Source organism: Sus scrofa, chromosome 15 (genome assembly GCF_054392235.1).
Source record: "Sus scrofa isolate SSC_HxYL_T2T_F1_AM1 chromosome 15, Sscrofa_HxYL_maternal_Yorkshire_Landrace_v2.0, whole genome shotgun sequence".
NCBI classification, from domain to species: Eukaryota; Metazoa; Chordata; class Mammalia; order Artiodactyla; family Suidae; genus Sus; species Sus scrofa.
In genome coordinates this window covers 133,407,345-133,421,091 of record NC_139397.1, presented here as the reverse complement: position 1 = coordinate 133,421,091, position 13,747 = coordinate 133,407,345, and the positions used below count along the sequence as shown (strand labels likewise).

The 13,747-nt window shown below is 45.9% G+C and overlaps 1 protein-coding gene and 1 long non-coding RNA gene across 2 annotated transcripts in view; one reads left to right on the top strand and one right to left on the bottom strand.

Annotated features, from left to right (window-relative positions):
- Positions 1–13,747, bottom strand: part of LOC146396135 (uncharacterized) — a 173,007-nt gene that overhangs the window by 74,674 nt on the left and 84,586 nt on the right. The gene's annotated exons all lie outside the window — the stretch shown is intronic.
- TNP1 (transition protein 1) lies at positions 5,335–5,935 on the top strand. The gene is given in 2 exon segments (NM_001444857.1): positions 5,335–5,503; positions 5,701–5,935. Coding segments are annotated over 2 exon segments (168 nt in total). The 5' UTR covers positions 5,335–5,364; the 3' UTR covers positions 5,730–5,935.

The window sequence follows — 13,747 nt, the reverse complement described above, 5'->3', positions numbered from 1 at the left end:
ACCTTTTCTCTTACCCTAGAATGCAGCTTTATTTTTGTCTTTTGCTGAAGGGCACTGTATTTCCAGTATATTCTGGGAAGGGGCAGCTTCTTCTTTATTGTGTTATAGACAGGGATTAAGGTCAATGGAGGTTGGGGACTAATTAATGTGAAAACATTATTTGGAACGTTCAGGAACATAATGTTTGGATTTTCTCTGCATACTACTGCACCATGTGGCCATGTTGGTGGTGGTGCCAAAAGGAATAAAAATAGTCAAATAATTTTCAAAAGTTCAAAAATTACAACAACAACAAAGCCTCATGAGATTCTCCCCAAATGAGAATTTTAAATTTGCCCAGAGGAACTCCAAATTCACACCCTGCCTCCAAGAAGAGCTCTTTACTTTTTCCAAGTTCTCCTTCTCCATTCAGTATTACATTCCTTCACTGTGATTCTAGAAGCACAGGTAGGAGGAAAAAGGCAAAGAGAGCAGAAGGTCAAGGTCAGATCTGTTTTTAAGGCAAATGGGAAAGACAGTACGGAGCGGTGGCAGTTTTTGCCTTGAGGGTCAGCAATCCTGAGTTCCGCTAGTGGCTCTTGCACTGCTTGGGTGCAGCCTTTAGACAGTTCTCTTGGACTCCCAAGGTGAGAGGGTCAGGCAGTTCCTGAGGAAACCCTCAGAGCCACTGCTTTTGTGATGAGCACCCACCTTTCAGCAGCCCAATTTCACTATTCCTGGAAAATGGAAATTTCTTATTGAAGGACAGTTTAGGGATTAATTAGAAAGGATGGGAGAGGAGCCTGAACAAAAAATGAAAAAGAACCCAAAAAATTCTTCAGTTAGAACCCAGACCATCCTCAGACCTAAGATACTCACTTGTTCCCAGAACTGGAAGACGCAAATGGAGTTGAGGTCCCTCCTTCCTTTTTATCTTAAAGCCACCCCGTGGCCTTGGGCTCTGGTATCTCTTTACTTTCTGGTAGAGAAAGCAAATGAGTCCTAAGTTCAAAAAGCTCAGGTGTTTGGTGAGCCCCCCTCTCTTCACAGCTTCCCCAATCTCCAGCCTGCCCTCGGCCCCTCCAGCCCTCCAACAGCAGCAAGAGAAGAGAAGACAGGGTGTGCATGTGAACAGGGTAGAAGGTCCCACTTGCCAGCAGAGGTCAACATCTGGAGAGACTTAGGTTTCAGAGAGGGATTCAGACTGAGTCATCAACATGTGTAAGGACAGTCAGCAGCTTTTCTGTGTTCCCTCTTAATGAGCTTCAATTCCCAGCCTGCTGGGAAGATTTTCTAGCCCTGGGAAAATATCTACCAGACTCCCAGGAAAAGTAATGGTGTGAGTTTGAATTGGAGGGGTGAGATGGGCCCCAGCTGAGGTCTGACTTCCAAAACACTGATGCCCAATGCATATTCCTTCTGAACCTAAGAAAGGGGGCCAGCGAGAGGGCTGGCCTCTAAGCCCTACCCTGCTGTGCTACTTTGCCTAACTTTATAGGAAACAAAGATACCACTTTGTCCATCAACCTGTTCTAAGCAAGATAAGACTTAGTACCCCAAAAAGAAAGAACTAATAGCTTCTCTTCTAAAAAGGTCAGAAATTGAATTCTCCCTCCATGTCCCAATAGCTATCAGAAAATATCCATTTCAAAAGTAACTGTAATGTATACATGTAAGGATAACTTGATCCCCTTGCTGTACAGTGGGAAAATAAAATTTAAAAAAAAAGAAAATATCCATTTCTTTCATTAAGAGAAACAAACACTAAGACCCTCTAGAAAGACAAAGTATGGAGGAAATAGGTTTATTGGGGTTTCTCTGCTACTCCTGTGCTGGGTTATTTTAAATAGCTCATACAGCCACTCTGTGCCTCAGTTTCTTCATCTAAAGGGAAGAATGAAAAAGAGAGAGCAGAAAAAAGGTGAAAAGACAACAGTTTGGATAAACAGATGGCTCTCAATAAAGGCCATCTCCAGGTCCACCAAGGGTCATGAGTGAATTCATTATGCTCTAAATGGCCATTGGCCAAACAATCCTGGGGTGGAAATGGAAAGAGAAACAGAGATAGGCAGAAGTGGCCAGTGCTCAGCCCTGCTCAGAAGTCCACCCAAACACCCCCACCACCCCACTCCTGACTGGCCTGCGAATTGCTTCCACTCACGCTGGGTTTTTCTGTTGCTGGGGTTTCTCAGCATAGGTGTCTGAAACTAGAATTTGTCCTTAACCTTATGCAAAGGATACCTGTTTGTTTCTTCATCAACTCTTAAGTCTGGTTTCCTTCTTCCCTGTGATCTCAGCTTCTCCTTGGCAGAGTGGGACTTTACAGGATGGGAGGGATTCGGGGAGAGAAATATTAACAAGTCTCCAGGTGTATCCAGAAATTGACTCCCAAACTAAAGAGACCAGGTCCTCAACAAACATGAACACCAGCAGAGTCAGGCCTGAGAGGTCCACAGGAAGCACCCAAGGGCCCATTGTGGAGACAATGCCCCTTTTCTCTTCCCTTTCTAGAAATGCTCCCACCTGGTATACAAAGTCACTCTATGTTGTACCATCTGTCCTCATAACACCAAAGTCTCTGGAATGAACAAATGAACAAATATTTATGACTAACTACAAGGGACCATGTCAGTACCTGTGGGGAATATAATAGAAATAAAAAATATGGTCCCTAACTACAAGGAGCCCACAACAAAAGTCAGATCAGCTCAGAGATCACTTAAACCAACCAGCTTATTTGCAAAATAAGAGAGCTGAAGTCCAGAGAGTGATGTTTGTGGCGTAGTCCAGACAAGAACCAAGACACATTGCCAGTGTTGAGATCACACTCATACACCTGACACAACAACTGGGGGCACAAAACAAGGCTTCAAAAGATTAGGGTTGGTCCAGAATTTGAGGATGATATTATAGGACCATTGGCTTTGAAAAAATTTCAAAAGACAATGAAAATTTGAGAAGTCAGGGACGTCTTCCTTGGAGAAAGTGAGGCCACATGGGGAGGAATCAGATAGTCAAAAATATTGGACATTTTATTTATTCAACAAAGATTCCACAAATCCTTATTGGGCTCCTATTCTATGGCAGGACTGTTCAATGCCCTGGGAATATGCAGCAGTAAATAATCTTTAAATTTCTGCTTTCATGGAGCTTGTTTGCAGGAGGAACAAGTAAGCTGGAATAGACAGTAAAGTTACCAAAATACAAAGAGGCAAAGAGGTGGCCTCATAGAGGTTCTCTTCCTTTTGGTGAATAAAAGTGTCCAATAGAAAGTCTCCAGAGATACCTGCCTAGAAACAGGAAAGTGGAAGGTGTCACTTATGATGGCTGTTCAAGGAATCTGCCTTTCAAAACATGATTTGCTATCTTATCTCTAGACATTAGAAACACAGGAAGTACATTCTCTCTTCCATTCAGCCAACTTTTGCTAATAACCTCCTACATGCTAGGGTGCTTGGTTCTTGAATGAGGATGATGGAAGGGAGAAGGGAGGGACAGAAAGAATAGTTATCAAGCTCTATTGAGATTGTCTTCAAAAAGATTCAATATAAGGTATAAAGGAGGAAGAAGCAAAAGTTGTATGAGGAGTCCATTATTAGGAAGTTGGGGAGGTGGGTATCTCCAGATGAAACTTCTACTCTGAGCTCCATACCCATGTACCCAGCAATCTTCAATATCTCTGGAAGTCTCAAAGGCACCTCAAACCCAAAATGTCTTAGACCAAAATGATGACAATCACAGACCCTATGCTTGGCCTTTGTCCCAGTGAGTAGCACCAGCATCTAAATAGCTACCTTACAAAATAATAAAACCTACTTCCCTCACCCTCTGCTCTCTTCAACCAAATCCAATCCATCACCAAGTCCTTATCTCCTATCTATAGCTCTGCATTCTAATCCCTTTACCCATTTCACCTCCCCATCAATCCATTCTCCATCCAGCAGCCTCTAATCTCATCATATCTTCCCCTTAAACATTTTCCCATGGCTTCCCAATGTACTTAAGCCTGGTCTGGTGTCTGCCTTTCCTCCCAACCTCATCTTGCCCCATATCGAGAAGTGATTATTCATTGATCTATGTTGGCCTGATAATGGGTTTCTCTTCCACTAGGCTGAGAGTGCCATGAACACAGTCTATGTCTGTTTTTACTCACTAATATTTTCCTAGCACTTAAGTGCATGGTACATACTACATGATTAATAAATACTTGCAGACTGAATTTTTTAAATGGCTAAACCAGTGGTTCTCAGCAAAGGGTGAATTTTGCTCCTCCCCACAAGGCAATCTCTGGAAACATTTTTGATTGTCACAGCTGCAGGGGCTGTACTGGCATCTAATGGGTACAGGCCAGGAATTCTGCCAAAACATCCTACCATACATAAGACAATATGAGAATTAGGAAAAGGAAACCTCAACTAAGATCGGAGTTAAGTACCCATAGAGGGAGCTCTCACACTCTACCACTCAGGGTCAATTACCCCCCAACAGGATGGTATCAGTTACTGATTCCAACAGGAAGACATCAGGTACTGACCCCAATAGGAAGTGTAACTACTTTACTACCCCAGCAAAAGGAAGGAAGACTTCCATTGCCCAGCAACAAGCCCAGCCAATGGAAAAGTTCACAACACAGCCAATGAGAGGCCATCACCACCTGCCCTTTTACTTTCCTCCAATGAGCTCTCATTGTTTCCTTGTTGAGGACTTCCTTTCCTGCCTGGCTCTCCTTACTGTAAAAGGCTTCCTTGTGGTGCAACCCCTTGGAGTATCTCTCTGTTTGCCAGAGGAGATGCTGCCTGATTCATGAATTATTTAATAAAGCCAGTTAGGTCTTCCAACTTACTCAGTTAAATTTTGTTTTTTAACAACAGTCCCGCATATCCAACCCATAGCGCCAGCTGTGCTCAAGAGTTAGATGAAAGAGAAGGAATATTTACATTTTGGTGGTATTGAATTGGATTTCCTAAAGTCCTTAAAGAAACACATTTGTTATCTTCCAATGCTGTAAAGGGAGACAAACAGGATGCATATACACATACTCAACAACCACTAAATCTCCAATAGGCAGGCGACATCTGTTTTAATGGTTCTTATACTCTCCAGATACCTAGCACAGGGCTGGAATTTAGGTGCTCAACAACACCTGTCTGGAAAATCTCCTAATATCAAAAAAGACCTCAAAATTGAGAGTAGATTTGATCTGCATTAGCAAGGCCACCTTATTTCACCTATATTACCAAAGGGTAATAAAGGGTAGTGACGTCACAATGAGCCCTGCCGCCTGCTAAGCCACGCCCCCTGCACAGTCACAATGGCTAAGGCCTTAAATACCCAGACTCCTGGCCCCCTGGCCCTGCAAAGCCCCTCATTTTGGCAGAAAGTACAATGTCGACCAGCCGCAAGTTAAAGAGCCATGGCATGAGGAGGGGCAAGAACCGCGCTCCTCACAAGGGAGTTAAGAGAGGTGGCAGCAAAAGAAAATACCGGAAGGGCAGCCTGAAGAGTAGAAAACGGTGCGATGATGGTGAGTGAGGGATGAGTGGGAGAGCTGTCAGACAAGGGGCATCCTGTCGCCCCCAGGGCCCTCCCTGTAGGAGTCAGCACTCATGGGACCCTGAAACCTCAGGCTAAGTTCATTTTCCATTAGGTTCCTATGTGGGCAGGAAGAGGATGAATATGTTCTAACTGGTGTTGTTGGTGCAAACTTATCTTTTCCTACAGCCAATCGCAATTACCGCTCCCACTTGTGACTCCACCAGCAGGCTCTCCCCTGGTAGACTTCAAGGACACCAGGCAGCAACAGAGAACAGAAGGAGGACTACCAAGGAGACCTGAAGTTAGGTCAATGCCGGAGAAGAGCCTATCATGTGGGTAAAATGCCAGTTGCGACAAAATGAGGAATGTATATGTTGGCTGTTTCTCTCCAACATCTCAATAAAATTTTGAAAACTGAAAAGTATGTTTCCTTTGATCTTTTGGTTGGACAGTGGTTTCCCTAGCTGGGCAGACTTGGGAGAAAATTAGCAGATATACCATGAAACATGACATGGAAAATATCAGAGTAATTTGTCTTTGTAGCTCTCTCCCTGGCTTGGGCCATGCATCAGCACCATGTAGAGGTCTTATTCTCAAGGTACTGTCTACCTCCCCAACATGGAAAGGGGAGATAAAAGGAGAAATGGGAGACATACAATACAATTATGAAGCAAAGGGTACAAGGGGACTAGAACATGGAAACACCAAACCATGAGCTAAAGCTAAAGACATGGCTCAGGAGTTCCCGTCATGGCTCAGCAGTTAATAAACCCCACTAGTATCCATGAGGGCATGGGTTTAATCCCTGGCCTCACTCAGTGGGTTAAGGATTTGATGTTGCCATGAGCTGTGGTGTAGGTCACAGACAATTCGACCCCTAGTCTGGGAATCTCCATTTGCCGCGAGTGCGGCCCTAAAAAGACAAAAAATTAGACATGGCTCAGAGGATAGAGAGCCCTCAGTGCTTCCAATTCATCTGATTGTGTGGGCATGATTAGCAGGTTGTTAGGGATACATCTGGGCAGAGGCCAACCTGCACTTGTAAAAGCCTCATTGGGTTTGAGATGGACAAGACCAGAGGCAAGGATACTGCCTAGGAGACTCAATTCAAGCCAGATGGTGTAACTCTGATGTCATAAATGAACCTTAGTCAGGTGTCTGAAAGTAGGAATGACCTCAGTCTGGGTGGACCTTATTGGCAGGGAAGAACTGTCCTTCACTGTAGCTCTCACTTTACCTTGACCTTGGGTTCCGATACAGTTATGTCGTTTTCTGACATCTCCTCTCAGCATCCACCCACTCAGAAGGGGGCAATATTTTTCTTAGTGAATGCTTCCTGTTGCCTCAGAGGCAGTTCCCCAGGTGGCACAGAGAGAAATTGAGACTCAGATTAAAACCAAGCCACCCACAGAACCAAGCCACCCACTTGGATTCTGGGGCCACAACCAGGAAAGAATGTAAGTTGGAAGGAATGAGAGGAGCATGAGGTCAGACATGAAGTTTCCTACATAGGGGGGAGTGAGACGTGGGACCAGGTGACAAAGCAAGGAAAGGGAGCCTCTCTCTTTGCAGGATATCTTCATTGACTTTGAGCCCCACGGAGGTGTGTAGGGATGTTGGGAAGGGAACAAGGGCTATCCCTGTGCATCAGATTCTAGTAGAGCAACAAAAAAGGATGAGAAAAGCCCAGGTCGTGACAGATTTTTCAGGTTCTTTGTCCTGTCTCTTAGCCCTAAGTCACCATCAAACTCATATTTCCCTTGCAATTTTTTCAGTTTCCACTGTTGGATGGCTCCCTCGCCTTCCACAGTTTTACCTCCTTTTTGTTCCTGTTTTTCGAACCAAATTAAGACCAAATTCAGATGATTCCAAAATTGATGTTTGTCCACAGTGTGACCACACAAAACTCTTTACGGAGTCAACTGGTATCTCTAATCAGAAATGACTAGCTCTCACATTCTCTTGTGCCCTTGGGGAGTTTCTATGCCTCCGTGGAAAGAGAGCCTAAAAGCTCCTTGCAAAACACAAAATCCAGTTATTTTCATGTTGAGCTTTGGCTGCTCTGGCTCTAAATTCTTCTAATTCATCAGACATGAGGGAGTACAGCCAGTTAGAATTCCCATATGGGGCCGAAATAGCGAGGGCTTTATATCCCGCCTGACCAGGCAGGCTGCTCAGAGGAGGGGTGACCTCAGGCCAGGCATTTCTCTGTGCCGAGGCAGACTCTGAAGTCAGGAGGCAGTTGGCTGGACTGCATGCCCCAGAGTTTGGGCTGCCCATCTCTGTCTCTTCTGCTCACTCTCTGATATACTGCATCCCTTCTCACCTGATTTTTTTCCCACTTTTTTTTTTGCCCCGGCACTGTGTGCCAGGAGCCTTCAAATGCTTTTGTGCACAGCTCACCCCTTGCACCATGTTCCCTGCTTCATCTTTCTTCTGCCATCTTTCAGTTTGCCAAGATGCGCAAAGACAAAACTTCCCATAAGGAAGAATCAACACAACAGCAAAAAACAGTCTGAAATGTACTTCCCGCAAGAAACGTATCATTCCTTCTACAGGAATATTATTCCCCAATGAACTGTGGAAATGGTACGCCTGTCTCCATCAGGGTCTCGCAGGAAAACAGATCCAGGAGGGGGCTCAAATGAAGAGATTTTACTGAGGCACTCTTCACAGAGTCAAGACCTCCAGAGCCTGGCAGTCATGGCTCTGCAGAGGAAGGAGGCTGGAGTGATGTAACAGGTGCCCCATGAGAGCCAAAACCATGTGTTTAGTGCAGGGGGCAGCATTTGGACCTCCGGGCAAAGACTATATCGAGGAGGAACAAGCCACTGCCTGACTCAGAAGCACCCTGACATTTCTCACCTCTGACCCTCCAATCTCTTTCTGATGCTTCCAGAGGCTAGACTCAACCAGAAGGCAGGAGGTAAAGGATCCCAGGAGATGCAGGACATCAAGAGGTAGAGACCATTGGAAAACAGCTCTGAAAACCCAATGGTCATCACTGGCACAGCCTGGTAGGAAAATTTCTCCTTTCATTGGACTTCCTGAAGCCTGTCATTTTAGCATCCTCTTTATCATCACTCATTTGTTGTCTCAAATGAGTTGACTCAAAATGCCTTCAGAAGTGACCAGTAGAGAGACCCGAAGCCAAGTTATTCAGGGTTCCTGAACCCTCAACTCAAAAGCATGTGTTCCTGTCATTGGCAGAACAGTATTATTCTCAGATAAATTGCTCTAAAACAATGTTAATTAATGATTAAGATGGGCATTTAGCAAACAGTTCGAGGCTTGTCAGAGCAGCCAGACCCTTGCCTGGTGACTGGTCTTTGCCCTCTTAGACAGGTGTGGAAGGATTGGCAGCCGCCCGGAAAACTCTGTTTTGCAGTAAGAACATTTTCCAGGCCCACAGGCTGGACGTTTTCCAGCTCTGGTGTTGACTTAGTCCCTGCCCTCCAGGAACATTCATTCTGCCTCCCTGTTGACAGCTCCTGCAGGCCCAGCCCCCACAAGCCAGGCCCCCGCGGGGAAAGAGCACAGGGGGCTTTTGACCGTAGTGACACTCAAAAGACCTCACCCTATGTGTGCTTTTCTCCACCAAGGGGACTTTGTTCCTCTCTCCAGTTTTCTCTGGAACGCCATGTCCTTAAGTCATCACTTACCAGGCCTTTTTGGAAAGTCGAAAATCAGGAGGGGAAAAAAAAAAAAGTTTAGGATTTTGACCTCAGGCCCTTCTGGGTCACCTTGACCTTCTGGTGAGCTGACTTGGATACAGGGCCTCTGCTCCACTGGCCTCAGGGACTGATGGGAGTGGTACCAGAAGACCTGTGTGTGGGTGGAGAGAGCCCAGAGGAGCCCCGGGTGTTGGGGGATGGGAGCGAGGGGGAACAGCTGACTCCCACCTCTCGCCCCAGGCCTCGCCAGATCACCCCGGGATGGGACCACTGGGTCTGTGGTGGGCAAACAGGAAGTTCTGGAGAAGTGCTCAGGGCTGTGTGAGGAAGTGAGGGGCCAGAAGCTCCAGTGGGAGGGGAGTCTATGCCCTGAGGGTAATAGGTGCAAGTCAGACATGGCCTGGGTCTCAGCTGTCAGGGTCACCCGAAGGTCTGTCCTCTGAGACCAGAGAACAGCACAGCACAGGCTCTGCAATCCGAGCCCTCCCTCACCAGCCTCCCTCCCCACCCCACCCCCCGGGAAAGAACTAAACCACTAGGAGCACCAGGACCTGGTTGCCAGGCTGGTCCACCTCTCAGGGTTAATGAGAGGGGAAGCTGATTGTTTGGCTCCGCTTCTAGGCTCCCTGTCCAGCCTTTCATCAATCCACATGTGAGACTGCTCCCTCATCTGAGGCCTGCAGCCACTCCTGCCCTTTAGCTCAGTGTCCCAGAGCTAGGGCAGATGACAATTCCCTCCACGAAGCGTAGTACCAGGGAAAGGATCCAGAACTGAAACCCAAGCGTCTGGCTTCCATCAGAGCCAACCCCTCCCCCCTAGTGACTTTGATCTATCTCTCAGTCCTGCTTTATTTCAATCTTTGCACCCTCCCCCTCCCCCTTCCTGCAGCTGGGGCTGTTTTACTGCTTCCTTGGGCTGTATGTAACAAGCCTGACCTCAGAGAGTGAGGCCTCTCTGGGCAGCCGACAGGGTCGGCTAAAGCAGACAGACAGTGGTTCCACCAGACAGTGATCTTGCAATCTGCCAACCTCCCTTAGCCTCATCTTCCTTATCTGTAAAATGTCAGTCATAACATCGACCACCCTAAAAATGTAAAATATTCTAAATTATAGAATTTGAGCTAAGTTGGCCGCCCTCCCCTCTCCACCTATGGACGGGCCTTTTAGGTTTGTATCTATCTGGCCCTGACTCATGACCCCTCTTCCTACCTTAGTCTCTGGATGCCACACCTGTGAACAGATCCCTGGTGGCACTTCTTTCTCTGAGGAAAGCTCTGGATCCCCACTGTTTCCATAAGCCTCTCCATCTCTTCTGACCCTGTGCCTAGGTCAGGTCCTGAGGTCAGGAAGCATCTTCCTCTCCCTGTGGCTCATTTTGTTCTCCCATAAAATTAAGCTGTTGAGGATGAGTTTCTCTCTCCAACTAAACTGTCACTCCTGAGAGCAGGAGCCAAGCCCACCCCAAATGAGGGGCAGAAGGATCACATCAGGACACATAAATAGCTATTATTTCTTGGGAAACAAATGCAAGAATCCACCTCCTAAGCCAATATCTTGTGAAAATATCTGAGCATGGATGTCAATAAAAAGGGCTGAGGATGGATTAATAAACTCACTGATTAGGAGGCTCATTTTTTTTATTAGCAGCTGGCAAGTATTTCTGTAATGAATTAGCTCTGAACTCCCAGGTCTAACATGCAGGTAGTTTTTACTGAAAAAGACATAGAGCTCGAATTTCACAATTTGCAGAGGCGGGAGGGGAAGCATCCTCAAAAGTGCCTCAAAATTGGGAGCACTGAAGACGAGAAAGCTTCACAGCAGGACGAGAAACCGGACCTTGATGTACTGACTGACTGTTTCCTTCAAGAACCAAGAAGAACAATATCACACGAGGTTTTAAAAAATGCTTCTGAAACTCCCACTATGTAGAATCACCTGGAATCAATCTGATGAAATGCAGAGTCTGATTCTGCAGGTCCAGGGTAGGCCCACGCTTCTGCATTTCTAAAATGCACCCAGGTGGCTCCAAGACTGCTAGTCCAGGGACCACACTGGGAATAGTAAAGAGATAACACTCAGCTGGCAGGCTCAAAGAGCAGCCCAGCTCAGCTCTGCCCAAACTTCCAGAGTGATTCATTGCCCTTCTCTGGGGCTCTCCAAGATCCACTGTGATTCTTAAAAAAAAAAAAAAAAAAAAAAGAAAGAAAGAAAAAACAACAACAACAACAAGAAAAAACCCTAAGATTCTAAAGGATTGGATTATATAAATATAGCCCAGCAGTGCCCATCTCTCTGACTTCTCTTTTCTGAACAGAAGCAAGCAGCAGCAGCCTAGAATGTGGACAGAGGACTTTCTTTGCCACCTCCGAACGGTGATTAGTCTACATCACTTCAGAACTTGGGGCGGCTCCTTGCCAGGAATACGAAAAGAAAGAAGTGAGGGAAGAAGTGAGAAAATACTCTCCCAACCACGATGCCTCTCCCTCCACTGCCACCACTAGAGGTCCAAAACAGAATTTATGGCTGGACTACTTTTTTCCTTTTTCCTTTTCTGTGTGCTCCCCTTGACTGCAGATCCTGGGCCAGGTCTCGGCCCACCTGCTGTTCAAGGTGTGCATTTGGTGGAGGGGCATAGAAAGATTCCAGCTAATTCAAGAGGGAGACATGGAATCTATTGGAATGCTGTGGAATTGCTCAGAGAATAGAAGGAGAAGCTGGACAAGTGGGCCCAGGATGAGAGCCAGGCAGGAAGCAGGCAGCAACTTTTGGGTGCCCTCTTTGCTTTGAAACAGCTCCCATTGTTTTCCATTCTTACATCACTCCCCTAAAAAGTCAGGGTCCCCAGAGAGAGAAAAGGATGGTCAGGCTTGTGTTACAGTGGGGCAAGGTTGCTTCTAGAAGGAAAATTGAGGGACTGTTACCTAAGACGGGAAGATGCATGCCAAGCAGCCAGGCACAGCCATGTCTGCCACAGAAGGCAGGGAACGCCTTACCAGCAATGTGCATCAATTCCAGGGAACTTGCTCACAGGGTAACAACTCAGCATCCTGCGCACACAACAACTCTCTTGAATCCCTAAATGTGTGAACACCCTTATGTCATGCAGTGTTCCCTGTAAAACTGCCATTTTGCACAAAGAATTTGCTTAGAGCCTACCACATACGTTTTACTTTCACGGCCAGAACCATAAATTGGCTTCATTCTCCACTCCGTTTTTTCCCCACACAGAATTTGTTCACCACGTTGAAAGAATTAACAGCAAATGGGATGGTAAGGAGAGTGGCACAGAGCCGCATGCAGGGCTGCAGCTGGGGGAATGGACAGGCCCATTCCCTGGTGTGCACATTTAATGCTGATGCCCCAGGAAAAGCAAACATGCCTGGGACTCATAGATGCTGGGGAAGGGTGAAGAGGGAGACTGTGATCTCCATGGAAGTCAACAGTACAATAATGCAAATTTGGGGTGAACTGGGACCTTGGCCCCAGGGGGGCTCCATTTTCCCCTTCCTGATCCTAAGAAGAATGATTTCCCTCTTTATCTCCTTCCACTCCAGACATCCAAGCAGCAAGATATGGTTCTGGCTAACTTAGCAAATAGAAAATCCCCAGGAGTTTGGTCTAGGGAGCCACTGGCCACATATAGCTACTGACATGGCCAGTTCAAGTTGAGATGTGTTCTCACTGTAACATACATACTTGTTTTTAAAGACTTAGTACGGAAGAAAACAAATGCAAGTTATCTCAATCCCTTTTTACATGGACTGTATGTTTTTGTTTTTGTTTTTGTTTTAGGGCTGCCAATTTTTATTTTGTCAAGTACAGATTTTATTAGTACAGAAATTATACCAGATTTTAACAGACAAAAATAATAAAGTCACATATTACAGATGACCATTTATAAATAAGTGGTAATAAGGTCACAAATCACAGACGACATTTATTTATTTATTTATTTCACCTTTTTTTTTTTTTTTTTTTTTTTTTTTTTTTTTTTTTTTTTTTGTCTTTTTGCCCTTTCTAGGGCTGCACCTGCAGCATATGGAGGTTCCCAGGCTAGGGGTGTAATCAGAGCTGTAGCCACCAGCCTGCACCAGTGCCACAGCAATGCCAGATCCAAGCTGCATCTGCGACCTACACCACAGCTCACGGCAACGGCAGATCCTTAACCCACTGAGCAAGGCCAGGGATCGAACCCACAACCTCATGTTTCCTAGCCAGATTCATTAACACTGAGCCATGACGAGAACTCCACAGATGACATTATCAGCATTATGGACTGTATGTTGACATAATCTTTGACATAATAGATTAAATAAAATAACAAAAATTGATTTTTTACATGATTTTTTTGCGTTTTAACTTATTTATTTTTTGCTTTTTAGGGCCACACTTGTGGCATATGGAAGTTCCGAGGCTAGAGGCAGAATCAGAGTTGCAGCTGCCAGCCTATGCCATAGCAACGCGGGATCTGAGCCAAATCTGTGACCTGCACCACAGCTCATGGCAATGCTGGATCCTTAACCCACTAAGTGAGGCCAGGGATCAAACCCACATCCTCA